Source organism: Anarhichas minor, unplaced genomic scaffold (assembly GCF_050575085.1).
Source record: "Anarhichas minor isolate MPS153535 unplaced genomic scaffold, ASM5057508v1 ptg000024l, whole genome shotgun sequence".
NCBI lineage: Eukaryota > Metazoa > Chordata > Actinopteri > Perciformes > Anarhichadidae > Anarhichas > Anarhichas minor.
This window is the reverse complement of record NW_027466470.1, coordinates 9,312,867-9,337,507: the sequence shown is the minus strand read 5'-3', so window position 1 is coordinate 9,337,507 and position 24,641 is coordinate 9,312,867. Positions and strand designations below refer to the sequence as shown.

Sequence of the window (24,641 nt, the reverse complement as noted above, 5' to 3'; positions counted from 1 at the left end):
AACGGCCAATGAATTGTTTGGTTGGTTGACTAATATTAATGCATAGATCAGGAAACTTCAATATGATAACATGAGTTTTCATTTTGTCAATGGCAGTTTTGAAGAGAAGCATGTGTTGACGTCATTTTAATTTCATCACTGATCTGTAACGACCATTATGCCCTGACGAATAAAGGCGAGATGAAATGGTTGTCTCTGTTCGGGCGCAAAAGGAATGCTAATTTAGATTGCTTTTTATGACCAAGAGCCAATCCTCGTTAACCGATACCGTAACAGATTATAGATTACTCTTACTCATAGTCATTGTCAGACCTGCTTGGTTTTAGAGGGGCTATAGCGAATAGTTCGAAGCCTTTATTTTTTTTTAAAGATAAATAAAATGATTTCCAAAATTCACAAAATGTTTTTATCTCATGAAATATTCTGCTTCAATCCATAATTGTTGGCGTTTAGCCTCTCAAAAGCAATATCTTCAGTGCGGTCAAAATACTGTTTGCTCATCTGGTTGTCGCACACAAAGGGAGGCACGCAAATCAGCTACACTCTCATGAATACAATAGGAAGATGATGATGATGCTTGTATCTGAGTTCTACCAAGTGAAACATGACACTGCATCTAGCAAAAGACTAGATCACTAAACACATAGTTCAAAGTATGCTTCCATATTTATTTATGTTTTAAGATAAAATCTATCTCGACTATCTAGACTGTCACTCCAAATAAATACCCATAAATACCATAGCACTACCAAACCTTATTTCTATGATTAAAGACTCTGCCTTACCTGCCTATAGTTATAGTTATAGTACTATATATCATGAAGCTCCATTGGCACTTGAATGAATACCATCTTGAGTAATTATCTGCAACATTTAACAGCAAAGTCCCTATATAAGCTCTGGGCTCAGGAACATGAGCAGCTGGTGGATCCTGGCTGTCATTTGACAATTAATGAGGCACCGGGTGGAGAAATAACACAACGTCACACACTCATGATGAAAAACTTCACATGGAGCTAAAGAGACACTTAGGAAAAAGAAGTTGAAAACATTACAAAATGTTGGTATTGATTTGTAAAATAAAATTTGCTGACATCCCCACTGTGAGGATTTGTAGACTTGTTGTTGGATTTCTACCTCCTGAAGTCAGTGTCATCCTGTTCCTATTTTTGTTTCTGGGCTACATATGCAACAGGAAGTCCGACATTACTCTTTGTCCCCTTGATGCGCCGCCTACATTCTGAGTAAATGCCTTCTCTCAGATTTCTATATCTGGCGTCTCACCCCTTAACACCCTTTTCCTTTTGGCAGCCAAGTATAAACAAGGAGTCCTCCTTTGCGGTGAGGCGGCTATCCTCCCTCCAGATATCTTTATATAATTTCCCCCATTCACAGTAGCCAAATACACCATTAGAGCAGTAAACTGAGTTGACTTTGAATTTCCAAAAAGGCTAACACCTCCAGCTGTTAGATCAGGTCAGTGACTGGTCACCAGATGAGCTGGGGCCAGCTTCCTTTGGAGTCATCTGTATTTCCTCTGTTTATAAATGCAGTTCCCACCATGTTGAGTCAGCACAGTCACAAGCAATTGCAAATAACTGTCAAAGACCACCAGATACCAAATACTTTCCTGTGATTGTCTCAACTCTTTGTCATTGTACAAAGTGCCAACGCCCACCCATCTGGAGATTAAGAAGGTTAAAACAAACCATAAAAAAGGATTTGCTAGTTTGATTCGGCTCATATCTGATGGCAATGGATATTTCCACAGCTCATAAAGAATAAACGAGCTGTTCAATGGATGTTTTGTGACCAGTTCCTCAGAGGTAGTCTTCATGAAGTCCAGTAGATGCCGTCGACCGCCCTCCGTATCCACACATATCCTGCCCACCATTCCTCAAATGTGAAACATTTACTGAATTCTCCCTCCGCATACCGATTGCCTGATCACAGTCGTGACGTGCTGAAATGTTGACGCTGCATATCACCAGTCTCTGCAGAAAAGGCCAACAGGCATTAGGCCCCGGAGATAGAAGAGAGAGTGAAAAGAAATGCTGTGCTGAGAGGTTAACGGCCCAGCAAGTACAAAGGGTGTTTTATGATATTCACATAAAGTCTGAGGACAGGTATTTTTGGTGCTCAGCTGGGGTGGAAAGCGTCCTCGCCTCGATGAGCAGAAAGTCTCTCACACTTTTCCAGAAGGCTCCATGCTGCGTTCAGGCTGTATTACACAATATTCCTCTCCTCATCCTATGGATCAGACTGGCCTGTCTTTACCTCTGGCATTCCTCATGTATGACATTGGTTTCCTCTTTTTTCACCTGGGAGCTCAGTTTGGGCTGGGCGAAGTTGGGTGTTGCAGATGTTTGGACTCTGGAGTTACTGAAACAGAATCTGTTTTACCCGTGGTCACTGGGCTGACATTTTAAACGGAAGAGTTTTTATTTGAAGCTTTAAATGGGGCATTAAGTTATCTATGATCTTTATAGACCTTTGTGGGTGACTATCGGGCATTACAACAACATCAGTGAACCATATTTCCTGTGCATCACGTCCACTTAAAGTTCTTTGACTTGTAAACAACGCAAACTGTAAAGTAGCTAGTTTAATAGACCAGAAGCCCAAAAAACGTAAAGTGAGATAATATGCAAGTGGCTGGCATTACATGTATTGACACTGATACTTTAACCTCCATCAGTCGAGCACTTCACTGAGCACTTCAAAATGGGAGTAGACGTGTGGAGGCGGACAGTTTGTTTACAGTTCAGCCTGGAGGACGGCTGTGAGTGTTGGATGTCAGAGGTTAAGTCAGGGGTTAGTCATATGGGCTGCTCCCATCACATATGGTTTCCTAATTTATTTTCTAAGTTTCATGAACCAACTGACCGCCACACTCTTCTCCTCTACCCCAACCACACAACACATAACATCTGAGCCAGGGAAGCTATATTTATTCACTGATGAGTAATAAAGAAACACCAAGGTTTGCACCGACAGTCCATTACCGTTTTATTCACCTTTCCTGTTTCCTGTTTCTGACAAAGTGCCTAACAGTGTGACTCATTCCTTTACGGGATACTTAGGGTGTGTGTGTATCATTTAGGAGAAAACCCTTTTATTTTTTATCTTTTGTTGTTTTCTGCTTTTAGCTGTATCTATTGTCATCCATCCTGAATCCAAAGTCACCTTTACGCTTCTATTGAAAATACTTTTCCCTCTTAAAATGAAAAATATTTGTTATAGTCTGAATCCTTTAAGATATATTCATCATCCTGAATTAATGGTTGAGTTTTCTTTCGTTTCTTTTTACTTTGGAATTGAACATTTCATATTCTACTTTAACAACCCGTTTTTAAGCTTAACAACCTCCTGAAAGTAGTTTGCACACAGGTGAGAGAGCAGATAAAGTAATTCTGATTCAGCGCTTTCTCTGCAGTCTGTTTTGAGTTACTGTCACTGAAGTGTGTTTTAACATCCTCACTCTCCTCACTGCGCTCCATAAACCAGAAACTTCAGCAGTTCAGCACCTAATTAGTCAACTAATTCACTGTTCAAAACAGCCGGATATGTCGATATGTCATTGAGTCGAGATCCTCGAGTCACAAGCCGATGTTATGTTTTCTCTGGCTGGAGAACAAAGGCCTGTCAAACTTCGGCAGTTATTCTCAGTGTGCCGGTTGAATACCTGGAAATCTCCCTTTGAGCGCTGGAGTGACGTTCAGGAACACTTCAGCCAGTCCAAGCTTTGGAAACAAAGCTCGCATGAAATGTTTTTATTTTCTGCGTGAGAACAGAAAGATTATTTTCCTCCTTCACCTGAAAATGAAATATCAACTGAAATGAAAAAAATGATTCTGGCTATTATAAATGATTTCAAGCAGGTGTTTTAAAGGTTTATTTTATCATTATTGATGGTTTTGTCAGAGGCAAAAAAACTATTTTTACAGACTAGATCTCAATTCTTTATTTATAGTAATAGTGAATAATAAATAATAAACAGCAGTATCTATTTTTTGCTTGTTTGAAAGTTTTGTATAAAAGCTGCTTGACCATGTTTTTAATGACTATTATCTAAAAGTCTACTTTAAAAGACTATTATATTCACTAACTCACTGTTTTTGTCCAGGTTCCACGTGGGAGAGATCCATAAGACAAATTGGCTTTGAGAGGTAAGAAAAAAATGAATTCAACACTTTCACAACAAATGGCATTCACTGAAGTAGCATTAGTAACACTTGAGACCCAGAATATGAAGCCCTGTAAAGAAAAACTGTTTCAAAAATCACATTTTCCTGACGATCATGCATCATAAAATATAGAAAGTTTGGATTTTGTTTAACTGCGCATGAATCTTTCTCACAGTTGGGCAATGCTTTTTAAGGAATTGATAGGAGTTTTTGCTGATGAAAGGGAGAGACAGCATTATGACCACATCTTTTTTCTTTTGTGAAATTCAGAATCAACAGCCTAAGCCATTAATATTGAAATATTATCTCACCTGTTAAAGATCAGACATGTGGTTCTCTTCCACTGTAGAAGGTTGCATCATTTGTGCAAAGTGTCCTAAATATAGCAACCCCACAATAACATTAAACACCACTTTTTGCATTTAGCCGCGCTGGCCCGTAATCTGACGAGGTTTATAAATGCTCCTAACCTGTCCCTGTGTGGATTCTAGATGAACGCTAAACCCAGTTACGTCTGACGATCGGTTGACGGGCCTATTTTTCAAAGCTTCTGCCGCTGTGTCTGTCTCCTCACACCCCCATGATCATGTTAGATGTGGTTTCCTAAGTACGGGAATGTCCAAACTCAGCCACATCCTTTTTCCAGTACTCAACCGCCCTCGGTGTATAGTATACTGTAAGTGGCGGAAGTAGAGCCATAAACATTTTATCCCGCCTGCATTTACCTGTTTGTGTTGGCGATCATATACAGTATATACAATATTTACAGCTGCATAGGCGGATGCTTTCTCCCTTTTATGGCCCGTGTGGAGGAAAATGCAGAGTTGATGTCAGATCCATGGAGTCTAAAGAGAATTCACAGCTGTTTTGTGTCTTTTCACCCAGACAGATCCCTCAGTTTCCTCAAGCTTGACCTTTTTAAATCCTTTATAAATATCAAATATTTATATGGATTAGAACATATTTTGTGGTCTCTGTATTTGTCGTTTTTTTACTGCCGCCTCATGAACCTCTGCAGCCTGAGGCAGTGAGGACAGGTCTTAGTACTGCTGTTATTGTAATATTCTCACATGATAAAAGTAGCAATCATTAAAGTTGCTGGCTCGCTTAACCTTTTCTGGCTCTGATAGTTTCCATCTCTTTCATCCACGTGAGGATGCACGAAGCTTCACAACAATAAAGCACTTGGAAACTGACGTCTTTGATTAGATTAAACTCCAACTCTTTATCTGAGTGTGCGTTTTCCATCATGTTGATTAGCTCTCTGTTTTGTTAACTTGTTAACTTTTAAAAGCTTAATATCCTCTCAAGGCCAGAATGAGATTGGTTTTGTTTGAAATGAGCAGTTGCTTTATAGCTTGATCCCAACATTTGGTCAGCTTTGTCTCCACAGCCTGCACCGCAGAATCACCAGTTTTGTTTTGTTTATTGTAAACAGTTTAATTAGTTTAGTTAAACTCTGAGTTCAGCATGAAATGTTAAGAAAACCCTTTGGTGGCCAAACACAGGATGTAGGTGGGATCGTTGTAAAACTGAAATAGAAATTGTTTTGGATGGTGAGCTTTAAAGATTTTGAAACCTGCTAGCCATTTCAAGGACAATTTTCACTTGCTTTAATTGCACATGCAATCATGACACCTCATAAATCATGTCCTCGGGCAGCGTGAATACATCTTAGTGGATTGAATCCTGGCGTTTCTGTAGCTGTCTTGGCAACATTGGTCGCCACTGTTTTGCTTCCTGTTTGAACAAACCTTTCAGTATTTAGTTAGAGGTGAGCAGACTAATCAAATAACAAATGTTACAAAAGCTTTGTTTGCTCACAGCGATATAACCACAAGGCATTAAACAATGTCAGTCAATTCAGTCAATTAATGAAAAACACACACTGTGTAGACCAGACCTGGAGTAAATATAATTTGTTTATAAATGATTATTATCTGTACACAGTGTTTGGTGTGAGAATAATTCAAATAGCGCCAGGTAAGATGTGTATGAGCTTCAACAAAACTTAACACATTAAATCTGGAAAATCTAAAGTAGTTTCAAACCCTCTCACTTTATTTTAAGTAGTTTAATGAGGGGGAAAAAGAGCGTATTTTGAACAAAGGATGCAATTAAACTTTCAAGGGAGTAAACATGTTTTTGGTTAAAAATAAAACCCACACTCTCTCATGGCCTTTTTGTTTGAATGGAATTTCACTCACTTTTTAACGGGAACACGTTTAAAACGGGCAAGCCTGATTTCATTAAAGTGGGTGGTACTCCATATAAAAGCTGAAGAATTCAACACAACGCATATTAAAAGAGAAGCTGAGTAATGGGGAAAGCATCCAGATTCCCATGTGAACAGATGGTGTTTTCTGAAAGATGAAATTTCTGCAATAGTATCCATACTCATGAGTTTGAGAACAGTTCCAGTCTATGTGAAGACAGATTGTAGGGAATTAATGCCCAGTGACAACTACTGCAAGCTTTTTAAAGATTGTTGAACCATTTTTTTTTTTAAACAATCAGAGAGAAATGAAAGATTGGGAGAGACAGAGGGTGGTGAAATGTGACAAATATCCCAGGCCAGACTCAAACTCACACCAGCAGTTATTTGTGGGCCTTATCCAATTAAAGGAAATGAGCAACTACAAGTCCCAGTCTTAGGAAAACGGTTTCATATTAAAAGTGATCGTCCATGGACAGTTAAGTTTGTCATAATCTGCCCCGTTTTCCATCATTTGGTTACTATCCTAGCCTGCAATAATGTTCCAAATCACAGTTTTCGGGAGACATTAAGAACCATTGAGTGTCTGCCTTCTGTCAGTGTGGTATCCTCTGCTTGTCTCCAGTGTGATTGGTGCAGATGCAGGGAACGGCATCCGAGTGTTCATCCCCGACATCGGCATGTTCGTGGCCGGCTTGGCCATCTGGCTGCTGTGTCGCAGTCTGGTCCAGAAGAGGCCGCCTGAGGACATGGCGCAGTACAACGCCGACTTCGAAGCCGAGGAACAAGTGGGTTTCATTTGTGGTGACAAGCAGTGTCCTGAAAACAATGTCTGACTTTTACATCCATCCATCTATCTATCTGATTTAACTAATTACTTTATTAGTAATATAGTAAAGTAAGTTGTCTTTAATATAGGACTGCTTCTGAATATTTTTCAAGTTATAAAAAAATGAAAAATGCCCACTACAATTTCCCATATTCAAGGTGAAGTCCTCAAATAACTTGTTTTGTCCAATCAACAGTCCAAAACGATATTCACTTTATAATTATACAAATCAGACAAAAGCAGCAAATCCTCACATGTATGATATAGTTTTTGTCCTTGATAAAAAGAAACATTTTTGACAAAGTGCCTTTAGGATGGGTGGATAACTTTTGACCACATATACGTAAAAAAACTATGAAGTAACATTTTCTTACATCAGCTAAACTTTTACTGTGTGACCGCTGTGTGCAGGGGTCTTTTTAGACATGAATGCCACAATAACATAAAACCAAATAACTTAAATTAAGAAGTAAAACATTGAATTACAAAGATGGCAAATTTGTTTTAAAATGCTTTAGAAGCAGAAGCTCATTGAAATCTACATTTCAGTAAATAGTGCCTTGGGCGAGTATAAACAAGGCTTTAGGTCGTGTACTGGGATAAACATCTCCAAGCAGACTTTTATGTCCATGAAACTAAACAGAAGAAGTAAAAAATGTCTTAATTAGAAAGTTCTTAGAAATATAAAAAGGGAAATGTGTCCACAAACCTCACGTGTGCACAAATCCCAATGTAAACTCCTTTACACAAACTTTTAGATTTCTGGACCAGAATAAGGACAAATTATTTTTCGCACTATGAGCTTGTCAACGTTTCCAGACTGCAGTTCAGGCCTCTGACTGTTTATCTCGGTAATGGATGACATCTATGTGTTTTCACTTGCACTTCCCTGTTTCCTTTGAGTGTTGATGATTTGGAATACCCCCCCCCCCCCCCATCCCCTGGCATGTCCTACCTTCTCTTTATGACTCAGTGTTAATTAAATCCACATTCACTTTCACTTTGACTGCGCCGCTCACGCAGGCATAGCTGGCCATTACTGAGAGACAACAGGAATTCATCTATGGAGCCGGCGTTGTCATCAGACTTTTATTTCCATCAGATTGCTAGTGATCGCAATCTGAGCTGAAATTGTTGTTTGATTCAAAACAGGCTTTGTACCACCTGCTACTTTCTTTGTCTAGTGCCTTATGTGTTCTATATGAATCACTTGTTATTATGTCTCTATTTTATTGAGACTGTCGGAAAAGAGCGACACACAGTTGGTTAGATACAGCAGCCAAGGAAGAAGTGACTGGATGAGATTCAAGCCAACGTGTGGTTCCAGAGAAAAACATCTGCCACAGGTCGCTAATCATGTCTCAAGCAGCCAAACAGACCACATACATCTTTAGAAATGCTAAACTGGAGTTTACATATGGGATTGTGAAGCAAGCGCTACCTGTAGGAAAGTGTTTTCAGCACCATGGAGAGCTCTGACCTCCAAACTGCACCATTAATCATTTTATACTGAAACGTAATGTGTCGCTATAATCCCACCCTCTAAAGGAAGAAGAGGAGAAGCTGAGCCTGGACGACAACATCCTGCTAGAGGAGGACTTTGAAGCGGGGTACGAGGCCGAGGAGGATGAAGAAGAGGTGGACGAGGAGGAAGATGAAGGAGAGGAGGAGGAGGAGGAAGCAAAGGAAAGCACCAAGATGAAGATCCTACGGCATGTGGCGGAGGTTGCGTCCAAAGTGAAGGAGATTATCGGGAACTTGATCACGACTGCGGGGAAGGTGGTGGTCACCATTTTGTTGGGCATTACAGGTGAGCAGCTTTGGATGCTTTTTCCAATTACTGTACTGTTGGTTTTTATTCTGTAGTAATGTTCTGAAAGCAGAGAGTTTTTAAAAGAATTCAGTTGAAATATGAATGTCAGAACATTTTTAAGAGCGAACTGAACGTCACACTATCCTGTTCACAAAGTCTGCTTCTTATTTGTCGTGTGGGTTTGATTCAGACTGTAGTTGAGAAATATGTAAATATGTGAGAGGTTTTAGGGTTTAGGAAATTAAGGAAGAAAATCAGTTAACATTTCTCTGATTTTATAATTTACCTCCAACAACAACTGAAGTGTTGTGGTCTATGCGGGTCAAAACAAAAGCTGATAATTAATAAGCATCCTAATCAGATAAGTAAACTACAACTTTGACTTTGTATTCCTTTTTCTTGTGTTTTCAGGTGTCATGCTGCCCTCGTTGACCTCGGCTGTCTACTTCTTCATCTTCCTGTTCCTGTGCACCTGGTGGTCCCTCTGTCGGACCTTCGACACACTCATCTTCAGCTGCATGTGTGTCCTGATGGCCATCTTTAGCGCTGGACACCTCATTGTACTGTACCTCTACCAGTTCCAGTTCTTCCAGGAGTCCATACCACCGGACGATTATTACATCAGGTGATACACATGCACGTTTAATGAATCCAAACACTGTCTAAAATCCTGTATGTTTACTTTAAATCGCTAATTTTGTGCCAGCCTCAAAGTTCGAACATATTTCATCAGTCCAAATCAAAACACTTATTCATTTACAATATCTCTGTTTATTAGGATGCATTAGATTTTGGATTATTTTCCAAATTTAAACCTGACAGCCTTTCTTGATACAAAAAGAGATGAGTTAAACCTTGAGAACAAAGTACAAAATTACTTCCAAACAGCAGTGAGTGATGGCTCAAGCTAGAGAAAATGTACTAGCATTAGATCTCATGTCTCTATGATGAATTGTTGAAATGGTATTTAAACAGCACAAAGCCCATAGATTTGCCATCTGGCTCCTTACTAATGTTAAAGTAACATAACGTGATGACAGCGCTCAGCAGCAAGAGCTCCTTTGACTCGACAATATTTATTGCGCCCAAGGCAAGTTTGTTTAAATGATAATAAATATTTACCATCGTTACAAACAAGAAGGCAAAGGAAAAGGCAAACCCAGCTGGAGGGAAGATATATCAAACTCGTTCTCACAGCACATCAATATCCGAAGCAGAGCTTTTAGGCTCTTCAGTACAACCAGTGTTGTTTTATTATGCATGAGAGAGGAGACAATCAGCTGTCTGTGGCTGCAGCGGTGAAACGTTGTGGTTGGAGTAAAGCCACATCGTTGCACACCTTGCCAACATACGTTAGACACGGTTGTGATGAATACAAAGTCTGCAGCAGAAAGTACCTTTAGTCACTAAACTCTCTGTTTGACTGACAACTTGTAATGCAAAGAATGTAATGCAAAGAATGCAGGTTGAGTACTAAAAAATACACACAAAAGACTACCACCCTGGATGTTTGACCAAAAAAAGAGATTTTCTGCTACAGCAAGAATAGAGGAACATTTAGCTATGGGATATATTACACTGATCCATTTTGTTAACTTTTATTTGACCATAAAAAGTCTCACTGAGACGAAATGGTGCCACAATCTCACATAAAACTTAAAAAATTACAATCCTCTAATTTTTTTATATTATAACAGTGGACATTGCTCATATTTAATCTCCATTTGGGTCTGAATATGCATCAAAATACACAGTTATAATCAATATTGAAATACATTTACAATATGTTGATGAGGAAATTGTAATAATGTCAAATGTAATGTACAAAAATCTAAAACATGTAGCTGTTGTCTCACTGTAGCCGTTGTCTCACTGTAGCCGTTGTCTCACTGTAGCCGTTGTCTCACTGTAGCCGTTGTCTCACTGTAGCCGTTGTCTCATTGTAGCCGTTGTCTCATTGTAGCCATTGTCTCACTGTAGCTGTCTCACTGTAGCCATTGTCTCACTGTAGCTGTCTCATTGTAGCCATTGTCTCACTGTAGCTGTCTCATTGTAGCCGTTGTCTCACTGTAGCCGCTGTCTCACTGTAGTTGTCTCACTGTAGTTGTCTCATTGTAGCCGTTGTGTCATTGTAGCCGTTGTCTCACTGTAGTTGTCTCACTGTAGCTGTCTCATTGTAGCCGTTGACTCATTGTAGCCGTTGTCTCATTCTAGCCGTTGTCTTATTGTAGCCGTGTCTCATTGTAGCCGTTGTCTTATTGTAGCCATTGTCTCAGTGCCCTTGGTGTAGCAGGGTTTTATTGATCTCACGGTTTCTCATTTGAAAGCTGTGCTGCTGGGTGTCAGGGCCGAGGCTATTTACAGCTATGTATAGAGGAAGCTGCCTTGGACAAACCTTGTGTCCTCACCATCCTTCTTCTGGTTCAGATGGCAGATAAGGTGTGATTACAGTGCTGTATTGACGGACTTCTTGTTAGAAAACCCATCAATAGTCCGTTTAAACCGTGAATGCTTTATGAACTATTCATTAGGAGTCACATCTAAATCAGTGGCCTTCCAGCCTTGAGGCCAAAACTCCCTGAAGTCTCTCCAAATTATTAAAAGGATTAAAACAGTTGTATGAAAAAAATAAAATATATAATATAATATTTGCCTGTGTCTCTAAGGCCACATTTAGCCATGATGACACATAATCACAAAAATACCAGCTTAAATTATCACCAAAAATGACTTAACTTCAATACTAACTTGTAAATTTGCTTTATTTAATTCCCAGCAGTAAATATGGGAGAGTGGGTGTCATTTTTTTGATCAGCTCTTTATTTGATATTTGAAGCATTCAATTTGGAAAGTTTACAATGACTCTAATTCTCTTTGATAGCTCTTTACATAAACAGGCCAACTATTTCATCATCTGCCGTGTCTTTGTGCGTTTATGTTGACTTTCCACAGCGCTGAGGTATTTCTGTCTGCCGCAGTGTAAAAACAACTGAAGCCCAATGTGATGATAAAAGTAACACACTTTTCTGCGATCCGGCCTGTTACCTCTCTGCACGCCGTCTGAGGGAAACTTACAAACATAAATACGTGCAGCTCCCATTGGACAAAAGAAAGGCTACCTCAGTGCTTGCCCTAATTGTGCTTGTTGACAGTTGAGTCGGCCTTGCCATCGGCCCGGTGTTGAGTGAGACTGTTGAGAGGCCTGGCTTCCACTCCACTTCCTGCCTTCCTTCCTTACAATGGAAGTCCCCAGTCATGTGACCAGCGGGCTTTCCCCCAGCTGCAAGAAGAAACCGTTCAGGAAGTGTGACGGGGTCAGAGGGTATTCGCTCCTCCGCATGGCAGAGACTCAGGAGACCTGTAAATCTGTGTGGTTGTCACTGGAATACGTCAGTGCACTTCCTGTTGAGCAGATGATCTTTGTTCTGCTCAGAGGAAGAGGTGTGAATCAAACGGAGTCCTTTGTGGTACAAACAGATATTTAGTCTCCGTGCATTTTTTAGATTCCAAGAGTGTGGAAGGAAATCGTCTTTGCAGGAATGTCATCTAAAGTCTACACTTAATTTCTGAAGCTGTTTAAATGAGGGCCAGTCAACTGTTCATTGACAGTGTATATCATGGTAATGTACCACCTATTACGAACATCAGGGCCTGTATTTATAAAACTAAGAATTACACTGAAGAAGGACCCCTTGAGGCAACACCTCCTTCAGATTATAAAAACAAAATTGGACTCACCAATAGCTCCATCCCTCCACTTCCTGCCATATATCCAGGGTGCTTGTCATGGTGGCAGCAGGCTCAGTCAGTTTTATTTATATAGCCCAATATCACAAATCACAAATATGCCTCAAGGGGCTTTACAATCTGTACGGCATACGACCGCCTCAGATAAGAAAAAACAAAACCTTTTAAAGGGGAAAAAAAATAGAAGAAACCTCAGGAAGAGCAGCTAAGGAGGAGTCCTCTCCCTGGACTGACTTACATACAATAAATGTGTAGAGAATGAGCAAAATAAAAAAAATAAAATATTGCGATGGGATCACATCATCTGTGGCGCCATTATCGGGCCAGGGGTGTAAAGTGTGTGTGTGTGGGGGGGGGGCCCTTCCCCACTTCATACCCCCCATACATCTTCAAACAAGGCTTTCATCTACGCACCGTTAAACGGTTGCGACGCTAAGTAGTGTGGGATTTGTTTAGTGAATGATGACACACTCCCAGACTCACAAGGTGAAAACAATACCGTTGCTGTCGAGGCTTCTTTTGGCCTGAAGAAGAGAAAGTGCCCGATATTAAAGTTAAAAATGAAATAAATAGAAATAAAACATAATTTGTTAAATACATTGTTTTTTTCCCTCATCCCTTTAATCATCCTGGCACTTCTCACATTAGGTCCCGGCCCCCAGGTTGTGAACCCCTGATGTTTAGTGTATAGGCCATCCAGCACAGACAGCATGACTCTGCAGTCCTTACAGTCTTTTGTAACGTTTGCATCACTTCAACCATCCTGGCCTTGTTTCTGAAATCGATAATTAGTTTTAAAGATGGAGAACCCAATGCCTGAATTGAAGGTAATAAATTAAACAATACACTTATCTCAATTGAGAACCGTCCAATCTGCTGATTGATGATTTGGGCAAGTTCACAGAAGATTTAAGGATGAGTATTCATGCATTTGCTTCTCCTCTTGGCCGTTGAGGAAGGATACAATTCAAGAAAACCAACCTATTTTTAATTCTACAATAACGATTGTAGAATTAAAAAGAGTTCAATTATAAACTTGCCTTCGAGGACAAATTAATGGAACAAAGGTTGTATTTTTTGTCGGGTTTAAAGTCTAAAGCATCTTCATTAGCTATGTTAGGGACTACAACTGTGAGAGCCAAACAGAAAGGCCGCAACTAACAATTATTTTCATTGTTGATTATTCTGCTCATTATTTATTCAATTAATCGATAACTCGTCTTGTCTGGGCATTTGTAACTGGTTTCTGTTTGACAATAAAATGTCATCTAATTTCCTGGTTTGTCCAACCAACAGTCCAAACCCCACAAATATTCTCTTTGTTGTGATATAAGAACCTGGAGCCGTCAAATATTTGCCGTTAATCGATTATCAAAATAGTCAATGTAAATTCATTTTCTGTCGACTAAATGAGTAATCAAAACATTGTTGCAGCTCTTTAACAGAGACATATTTTCTGGGAATAATAAAGTTGTATGATCTTGCTTAGAAATCACATCCTTAAGACAGAATTCCTTTTTATGTTGACCTCCATTATAACAAAATTCCAAGCTTTTGTTTATCTATGTATACTGTATCTCTACACAACGTCGTCTCTTCCTAATTTAAACTCAAAGTTCCTGATTTTCCTAAAGTAAAGTCCTTGTCAATGTTCCTGTTCTCATATACCTGTCTGTCTGTCTGTCTGTCTGTCTGTCTGTCTGTCTGTCTGTCTCTGCAGTATATTTGGCATCTCGCCCATCATTCAGAGCAACTGCTCCTACACATGGAAGCTCATTGTGCACCCGGAGCGTAAGTGGAACCACTTTGCCAATCCCATCATCCTGCTGATTCTCTACTACACCCTGGCCACGCTCATCCGCCTCTGGCTGCAGGAACCCATCGACCAGCTGACGGTGAGGACAGCAGACAGAAAAGCAAAGAAAGCCCACGAGAGTAGACCTTTTTACTTCACAGATTTGTAATAATTTCTCCGTACAGGCTCATTATATTAGGTGATTTTGACTGAAAAGCAATCATTGTGATCCATTGTATACCTTGAAGATTTAGTGTTTCATGAAGGTGGGGAAACTTTGACTTTATTTAACAAAGGTGTTTTTGAAGATTTGTGATTTACTGTGCAATTTTACGATGCTTTTTCTGTTTCAGCCAACAAAAACAGTTGTTTTGTATTTCTTTAAAACCATTGCGTAAGTTCCTCTGTCTAGATTTTGCAGGGATTCAATCAATCATAGAGAAAGAAATATACAGGTGGATGAGGCAGAGCCTCGATAGACAAGTAGGCAATGCAGCCTGAAGACATCCTTTGTGATTCGCCATTCAGTTTTCACTATCGCTATCTTCAACTCAGCTGAATGCACCAAGTTCACACCTCCTTCTGGGCATTATGCATTATTCTGGAAGATGCAATAATGCAATTAAGTGACCAGACAATCAAATACAAGACAACGAGTTTATCAAAGAGTAAAACACAACTCTTCGTCACAAACAGCTAAAGTAGGGTGGATTTGTATATAATTACCACCCTTAAGCAAAACAGAAAAATGAAATGGACCTAGATTATTGCCTCCAGATAAACTTTTCTCAAACTGTGTGATTTAACTAGTATTTGTGATGTTAAACATGAATGAGTTCCTGCTTGGAGAAAGCTGGATTTGCAGTTCATGTAAATCTTGGTGGGTGCAGGCAGTCAGCCTGAATTTTCGTTGAATTCAACACACACACAACACCTCCATGCGGCTCCTCAGTAAATTCCAGACAGTGAACTGAAATAGAACCAGATTGAATTAAATGGGCAGCCAGGTGGCCTCGTGACCAGAGGAACTGTATTGATGGAAGATTCCAGGACGATCGATCGTTGGCTGGATCTGTCCGCTGGAGCTCAGGTGTTATCTGAGACACTCGTGGTCTAATTCTGACAAAGCGTGAAGCGAGGATGCATCTGGGTACCATGTTCTAGTGTTCCAGTGCTCTACAGGGTTAAATGTTACACATAACATATAACAACACTGGTCCAAATGTGATGACTTATGAAGCCATAAAGCATTTTTGGTAGTTTTGGTACAAAATCTAAAACATGATTTTAGTTAAAACTGGGGTCAGTTGCTTTAAAGTTTTACACGAGAAATTCGTCTTGACAGGCGCATCAGATTGTAAACTCGGACTCACAAAAGATCTCACTTGTAGTCAGTTTGATAACAATTCGTGAAGGTAAATTTCATCCTGATGAAGCTCTGAGGAACGAAACAGTCTGTTTTCATACAATATGCAGGTGCTCATATGTACATTGAAACAGATTTTGCTTGCTCTATAGTCTTTGCACCTGTTCATTCTGGCAATTAAAAGATCCCCTCCTAACATGCTCCCAAAGGAACAGAAGAAGGGCAAAATCTACACTCACAAGTTCATCTGAAGTTAGTATGACTTGATGAACTGACTCAATTAGGGAGTTATAATTAAATGTCAAAATGTTTAACTCTGAATAGGGGTGTCACAATATATTGGTATTGACGATAACCTTAGTTTTTAGAAAATAAAATATTGACATCATGATAACGATGCACATAACATTGTATTGTGTCAATAATCCAGCACTTCTTAAATCACTCTTTTCTACAGTTATGTTTACAGACTCTATCTCCACCTTCCTACACTATAAAAGAGACAAATCGCACAATTAACAACGTACAAATGTAATTTCACTGATAGAATTATAAAAAAAAAAAAAGGTTTTAAAATCTGATACCATGACAGCCCCTGAATGACCACTGCAGTGTCACTTGATTTTGATTGAACATAAAGGGTCAGTTCACACAAAACAAAACACGGCATCAAACGTATTCATAGGAACTGTTTCTTTGACTTCAGTGTGTTTATTATGTCGAGTAACTGGGACATTGTTTGTTAAAAGACAATTTGCTGTAAACAATATATATATATTTTAAGATGAATTAATATAATTCCATTCACCTCCACTGTATGGGTGAAACCAAAACTATCTGAATGACTAAATACCAAAATCAGAAAATGTGTTTTGGGTGAACTGACCCTTTAAAAATCTGTTTTATCTCATAACGGATTGGGCCAAGAACTATCTAATGGTTATTGAAGAATTCAGCTTGCAATGAAAGTTCAGGTGACGTCGGAAATGTCATGGAGACCCTCACTCCTAAATTCAACCCGTCTTCCTTCATCTCAGACCTCGAGGCTCAGCTCTACTGTCCTGTAATGGAGTTATAGATTAGTGTTTTTATAGAGGGGTCAATACTTCCCTGTAAACCTGCAGGGCTGTATGCATTATTGATCTCTCCACAGAGATGTGTGTGTGTGTGTGTGTGTGTATGTGTACGTTTTCACCTACTCTTACACTTTAGACAACGCTAATAATAAAACATGATTACGACATAAATCATCAGCTGACAGGTTTGTTCGACAGTGAAGATGCCCGATTGTGATTGATCTCATCTTTGCCGAAAAGACAAGAAGAATCTGTATGATCTGTATGCTCTGTTACCATTTCTCAATTAATGTTTAATGCTCGAGTTGTAGTTCCATGTGTTTATTCAGCAGTAGTTTGACAATGCAGTAAAAACTGTGAAAACAGAATGATTTCATCACATTTAAAAAAAATATATCTAAAGGAATGAGACGCTAGGAAGCGATATCTGACTGCAGACTGAAAACAAAGAAATGGAAATCACACAACAGTGTCAGCATAATAATTTATTTATAGAGCAAACATTTTAATTGTGCAGTCTGGATTTCATATTGGTTTCATTAACAAATGATTGTTTTCAAATCCCAAGTGTCCAATTGCCATTTTTTTAATCCCTAAAGAAAACATATTCCTCACTAGAACTAGAGACATTTGAACTAGAGACAATATTGCTTTGGATCAAGTTTTTTAGTACAGCATTATTCTGTTTTTCTAACATACTGATGCTCAAAATCCATAAAACAAAGGAAACTGAGAACAAGTGGAATTTTCTTTCCAATGTGAATTTAAGAAGAATAAATAGCCGTTTGTGCAGTTTTATTTTTTGTATTTTTATGATATTTGAGCCACCTGGACACTGCCTGGATGATAGTGTTTGTTGTGAATACAATACAGAAAATCAATGGTAAGAAATACGGTAAAACTACATCATTTCCTCTCTAAAAGGTCACCCATCTCCTCATCAGATAACCACTCCTACACTGTAAAACAGTCTCCAATGGAAGCTGATTAAAACTGGTTCTTGACAGTATCGTCTCAGTTGCACAATAGCGGACTGAGCTCAAAGTCCAGTGGTGAAGATATATATCATCCACACTGTCTATCTTTGTTTTTTCAGGACAAGGACGGCGATATGTGCGAGGAGGAAGATCTGGATGGAAACAGAACAAATAACTCTGCCAACAGGAAGAGGCACCTGTGGTGGGAATCCCGCCAATGCACAGATGAGAAAAACGTACGTCAGGGTTGACACACGCAGGACTAACAAAGTATTGATTATTGGACAGGTCATGAAGTAATCATCCTTTGGTTAGGATACCATTGTACAACACATATACACAATCCCATTGTTAAAAAAACAAAACAAACATCAATACATGCTTAAGAATTTATTTTTCTAGGACAACAGCCTTGAAATATAATGAAGATCTGTTGAGAATCTTTCAACAAGCTTGGCTGCTAAAAACCCAAATAACACAACTGATAACTTGACTTGGAACAAATTGATTCAGCTGTAACATTATAAGGTTGAACGGAAAAATCCTGTAATGTTTTAGTGTAATAATGGTAAAAATAAACATAAAACCTACTTTGTTAAACTGTGAAGTCAAGCTGTTCCATTACATCTTGTTCACCTTCTTAATAGACTCATCCCTGGAAAGATTTCAGCTGGAAATACACACACACACACACACACACACACACGCACACATTCTGACCTTGTTCCCATATCAAGGTCCGTAGTCTGTCTCCACCGGCCACCTCCTGAGGTTTAAAAGCTTTTAGGGTGTGCAGACACAGATGAGTGATGGGCTCGATTTACAGAGTAGTGCTGCTCGACTTTGTTCCTGCTTATCAGTGACTATAAAGAACAAGGAGGCCTTTGACTTCAGCAGCTCATCGATAACGCACCTTGCCTTGTATGCTCTTTTCTCTTCCTAGCTCCTCTCCACCCTGGATGGCTACAGTACAACTGAGGTGGGGGCTGCTTTGGATGTGTCTTAAATCTGTGCATCTTACCCCCCTTCAACCCTCAGTCCTGCTGCAAGAAAATAAATCACTGCAAAGTGCTTTTCACACTGCACCCTCATAGAACAGAGTTATCCTGTGTTTCAAAGTTCATGTTTAGCTCCTTTTTCCACTGTGTCTGTCGGCCCAGAAGCACTGTATAGACTGCAGTACACCTCAGTTGTCACGCTGTCATCAAAAAGCCACTGCGCTCAAGTGCCTTTGAGTTGGCAACATGGAAGATGTCTAAAAAGCTGTTTGTGACGTTTAAAGTTGTGCAGGGATGACGTATTTTTTAGGCCAACCTGGAAGTTTGCATCGCACTGGTTCCCTCGACAAAAAGCCAGTGGGACCTTTGCTTTGGATTATTGCTGAAAATACGCTCTGTGGCAAACGTTCATAATACTTACACACTTTTTTCAGCGAGATAACCTTCACAAATGAACACCACTTTTATGATTTTTGAAATCTAAATGCAATCGTCAGAGGTAAAAAGCTAACTTTAGACTAGAAACGAACTACACAAGGGTCACATGACTTTATGTCACCACCACGAAGCTAAAGGCGGACTAGTGTTGTGCCGAGATGAAAGAATGTGCAGTGTGAAAAGTAGAATAAATCCCTGTACTGCCCTACAAAGCCAAAGTGTGGTAACTAAGCTGCCAACAAACTAACTGAAACTAACAAAAAGCCACATCTGCAATCTGCTTATTTTTGGCAAATGAATAAAATATCCAGCTGGGGAATGATTTGATTACACAAAAGCAGTTATATATTTGCGTTTGTGGGGCAGGAAGCAGTACAGTAGTGTGATCCCATAACAAACCTGTTCCTCAGTTACTTTTTTATTGTAATTTGTGATGACGATCTACAGGCTGTGCCCACCTCAAATGGGACGTCCTTTGACTTTGTCACAACGGATAATGGACCAGTCTGTGTGGACTTGTATTCCACCCCTCAGTATAAAATGGACCAGCCCAGCGACGTAACAGGTGAGCTGTTTACCGCCTGCATCTTCTCTCTAAATGTCCTTGAAAAGATCAAACTGAATGAAACGAATATTAACAACAACACATATTTACTTTTAATCCAGTTGACAACGTAACATAGTGGTTGAGACAAACTGTGAGACACATGTTTAGAAACAACTTCTAAAACCAGATTGATAAAACTCACATTTTGTCAGCAACCTTTTCCAAAATGAGGCACAAGGGCTATCTCAATAATGAAACAGAGTACCGTAACTATTCTAACAGTGAGTTGTGTGTCTGTGTCCATCCAGAGAAGAAGGAAGAGTGTGTGTACGAGGTGCGTTTTCCCCCGGAGGATTCTGCGTTTGAGGAAGGAGAGGAGAAGTCTGAGGGAGGAGAGGATGGGATAAAGGAGAGAGGAGTCAGTGCGATGGTCAAAATCTTCCACTTCATCTTGAAACAGAGCTACATCTGTGCTCTCATAGCCATGATGGTGAGTAATGCAGCCCACAGATGGTGAAACCTGGGATCCACAGAAACTGGCTTATGCTACATTTGTGTCGTGTATTTGGATGTCTGAAAGGAAATGATCTTTTGTATTTTACCTTCATTAGCCCTTCATCAACAGCAGAGTTTTAGCATTTATCTTAAGTGTTCTGTGATTTGTTCTCTTCAGGCGTGGAGCATCACATACGTCAGCTGGCTGACGTTTGTCTTCCTCATCTGGTCTTGCACGCTGTGGATGGTGAGGGACAGGAGGCGTTACGCCATGCTGTCCTCTCCCTTCATGGTGGCCTACGGCAATCTGGTGATAGTCCTGCAGTACATTTGGAGTTTTGAGATCATAGATCATTCCAAATTCCCCGGGTTCTTTGTCAAGAAGGACAACGCTTTCCACTCACTTTCATCCAAGGTTTGGGAGTTAAACACAAAGCATTTTCTCAATTTTGACATTGCCATGTCTTTCTGTCTCCTATAAATCAATGAAATTATTTAAACGGACCTTTAGATTGAGTGACAACCTGTGATCTGTAATATGTGCAAGGACTTCTGATGCAACAGATGTACTCTGTATGCAGCTAATGGAATATACTGTCAAACTGTGTCTCTATTATAGTCAATTAATTCATAATTTCTGAATGGCTCAAAGACCTTACTGTGTCTAGATTTTATACGCCAGTTGATCCCCACAGACTTGCAATGGTGTGTTTATTATGACTCGTACTACAGATGTATTCATCTACTACTTCTACTTCACACCTGGGTCAAATTGTTTTTTAAAGTTCGTTTTAAGTGTTCGATGAATGCAACATGTGCTGGAAAGTTTGGAAACTCACCCATAGTCTGCTCAAGTAAATGTAAATGATTTCTTAGTTCATCTTTGCTGTTTGTCTAAACATTTTATTTATTGTGTGTAGGTCCTCTGTCTGCTGAGCTTCTGGCTGCTGCTAAGACAAACGCTTACAGAAAGAGAGGAGAAACTAAAGGACGACAGCGCTGGTCTCTCAGATGTTCATGTGGATAAGCAGAAGAAGAAGGGTAAGCCCTGGCTGGGCTCTTATTTTATTTCGATTATAGTAGAAATAATATAGGTCGCAGTATAAGCTGCTAGCACCGCCAATACGTGTGAAAAGATACTAACCAAAGAGTGACGTTTGCCTTTGTTTGGAAGCCTTCATCTTTATTCATCCTTTTGTGTTCTTTAGTTTATTTTTGAGGGAGGAATGCTGAGGCTGTTCTACAGGCCATCCAGATTCCTACCCTCCCTGAGGGCTAAAGGTTTGACTATTGCCCATCCAAGATCAAAAAAGACTTTTCAGTATTTCTTTCAAAACAAATTCAGTTATGCAATGATTCACAATTCATTACCTACCAGGCAGTTATGCGTTTTCACCTTACAATATGTTCCAAAAACAAATCTAAATTTCTGAAATTTTAAATTTTCTCTTTTTTTTATCACTTTAATTTTTATTACATTTTCAACTCTGGACAGAACATCATGAGCATCCATCCAACACATCACCAAACAATACAACATTTGAACAAATACAACAAAAGCAGTTGACAAGGCAGTTCAGACATGTAAACCTTCTCATTTATTTCATAACTAGTTTCGTCACTTGTTGGCATCATGTTTCATGTAAATGATCAATTTGTTGCAGCTCATGTCGAAGATATTTCCTTTAATTTTGAGTGGGTATGTCTGCTTTTTCATCGAATAGGTATCCCGGACAATCTCAAACCATTGTTTTTTCCCCGCAGGTTGTAACAACAAATGTGGTTTAATACTACAGTTCTCAAAATCCTGGTACCTGTGAAAACAAACGATTGATGTTTTAATAAAGAAGTCAGGCAATAATTGTCCTTTTTCCTTCACTCAGTGAGCAATTGTGATCTGTGAGTCTGTGAAAGTAGTCGGTGCAAAGTTTTGTGATTCGCTGCTGTGTTTTATAGAGGAAGAGGACTCTGAGGAGGGAGGGGAGCAGGACATCATGCAGGTTCTGGGCAGCATGGTCATGGCTCTACTGGTGAAATACTGGATCTACATCTGTGGTGGCATGTTCTTCTTCGTCAGCTTCGAGGGAACAATCGTCATGTACAAGATCATCTACATGATGATGTTCCTCTCCTGTGTGGCGCTCTACCAGGTAACAAAACACCTGTGATTATGATAGCCTTGTACACATACTTTATGTAGCTACATATTACCAATCTCAAATTCCCCCTCAGTTATCTTAATATTTTAAAAAAATGTTCACATTCTTTAAATTTGTTCTTCTGTATCTTCTTAGTCAAGCGCATGATTGAAGACACACACAATGTTGACGGAAATCTTACCACTTTTTATGGCTGCTCTGATGTGTCAAACCTATGCACATCTAAAAATTCAGACAGATTGAACAATTCAGACAGACATATTTTGTATCTATGGAATATTTTGGGTCTTGACTTTTAATAAAATTGAATAAATGAATCTTTATTTCCACAAATCTCCAGACTAAAAACGTTTGACCTCTTTTGCTTATAGCACTTTGAAACCAAATTGGATGCATTCAAAAATGTACTTTCATCCTTTAAATGCTGTTTACTAAGTGGTACTGTGTTTACTCCAAACTTAGCATATGGGTAGGGTAAATCCCTATCCAATGCATTGACTAGACAGTTCTCCAGTTGATAATGCTGGTAAATATAGCGTTGTATCATCTGCATACATAACTGCTCTTGCTTGATTGAGAACAAGAGGAAGGTTTTTGGTGAATAAAGAAAATAGTAATGGTCCCAACCAGCTTCCTTGTGGTACACCACATCGTAACTCCTTCACATTTGGGAAACTATCATCATGAAATACATATTATAATACATATTCCTGTTAGAAAAATAATTGTTACCATAGTAAACTGAATCCAGATGTCCTCTGTTCTCTTTGATTCATTCAATGGATTGTAGCTGTTAATGTCAGATAATTTGTAACCCCTAAAATGCAATCATCTCAATTATTCTTATCTAGGTGCACTATGAGTGGTGGCGAAGGATCCTGAAGTACTTCTGGATGTCGGTGGTGATGTACACCATGCTGGTCCTCATCCTGGTCTACACCTACCAGTTTGAGAGCAATACCTTCTGGAACAAAACATTGAATATGACCCAAGACAGGTGAGATTCTCTGAATCACCTGCATTATAGGAATACAGATTTTTTTTTACGTAATAATAAAGTGCAGTTACATTTGTTGATGAAAGTTCAGGGAGTTTTAAATACTGGTAGTTACAGAAGCCCTGAGAAGCAAGTGAGATCCATTTTTAAGTCTGATCCATTTTTAAGTCTGATCCAAACTGTTTTCTCCCCGGTGTCTATGACATCAGAACAGGTGAAAATTAATTTGGCAGGTGAAAACACATTTGTTTTCGTCGGGATAATTTGTTTGTTGTTGTAGTACTCATTGTAGCCACAAGAGGCTGAGGTGCACCACTACCTAATGTGCTGAATAAGACTAAAAGCATTCATATTTTCTTCCAGGTGAGTTTTAATTTGCCCATGCAGTCTAAAAACAAGGAACATAATATTGTTTGTTATGCAAGTCATGACTTATCTTGGCTAGAATGTAGTTTAATCAGCATTAATGTGCTGTTAGGGAAAACATTAATGCTTTTAGTCCGATTTAAGAAAATGGGGTAGCGGTGCACCTTCGCCTTTTGTGGCCGAAATAAGTATCACAACAGCAAACACACGTTTTTTTTACCTATTGTCAAAGATGGAAAAAAAGTGACTGAGAAAAATTATCCTGGCTTTGTTTTTCACACCTGTTTCACAGAAATTTTACTGCGGAACTTAAAATGATTATCCTGGCAAAACCTTTTTTTCATCTGCCTCTCAGGTAGTTGCTCCAACATTTTCAAGACTCTCCCCTGCAGTCAGATGAAAATGCTCAATGTTTGACTTGAAGAAGAGCTTGATAGTTTAAAAACATTTTTACTAAACATGCCTATGTTTTTTTTTTTTTAGCAATTGAGAACAGAAACATGCAACATTGAAAAACACTTACATTGTACAGTTACAATTTGTTCAAGGGAATGTGTGATAGTATATTGCAAAAATGATATTACATAAACCATAACTGTATAACAACCAGCAATGACAGAATAGCATTTCATTGCC

At 39.2% G+C, this 24,641-nt stretch overlaps 1 protein-coding gene across 1 annotated transcript in view; it reads left to right on the top strand.

Annotated features, from left to right (window-relative positions):
- piezo2b (piezo-type mechanosensitive ion channel component 2b) overlaps positions 1–24,641 on the top strand; it is a 74,457-nt gene that overhangs the window by 13,004 nt on the left and 36,812 nt on the right. Inside the window, exons 4-16 of the mRNA XM_076098512.1 lie at positions 4,127–4,169; positions 7,028–7,190; positions 8,780–9,041; positions 9,456–9,669; positions 14,512–14,686; positions 18,125–18,241; positions 18,949–18,984; positions 19,889–20,006; positions 20,297–20,478; positions 20,662–20,898; positions 21,404–21,524; positions 22,440–22,633; positions 23,494–23,639. Of these exons, the coding sequence (XP_075954627.1) occupies positions 4,127–4,169; positions 7,028–7,190; positions 8,780–9,041; positions 9,456–9,669; positions 14,512–14,686; positions 18,125–18,241; positions 18,949–18,984; positions 19,889–20,006; positions 20,297–20,478; positions 20,662–20,898; positions 21,404–21,524; positions 22,440–22,633; positions 23,494–23,639 (2,008 nt within the window). The remainder of the gene's footprint in view (positions 1–4,126; positions 4,170–7,027; positions 7,191–8,779; positions 9,042–9,455; positions 9,670–14,511; positions 14,687–18,124; positions 18,242–18,948; positions 18,985–19,888; positions 20,007–20,296; positions 20,479–20,661; positions 20,899–21,403; positions 21,525–22,439; positions 22,634–23,493; positions 23,640–24,641) is intronic.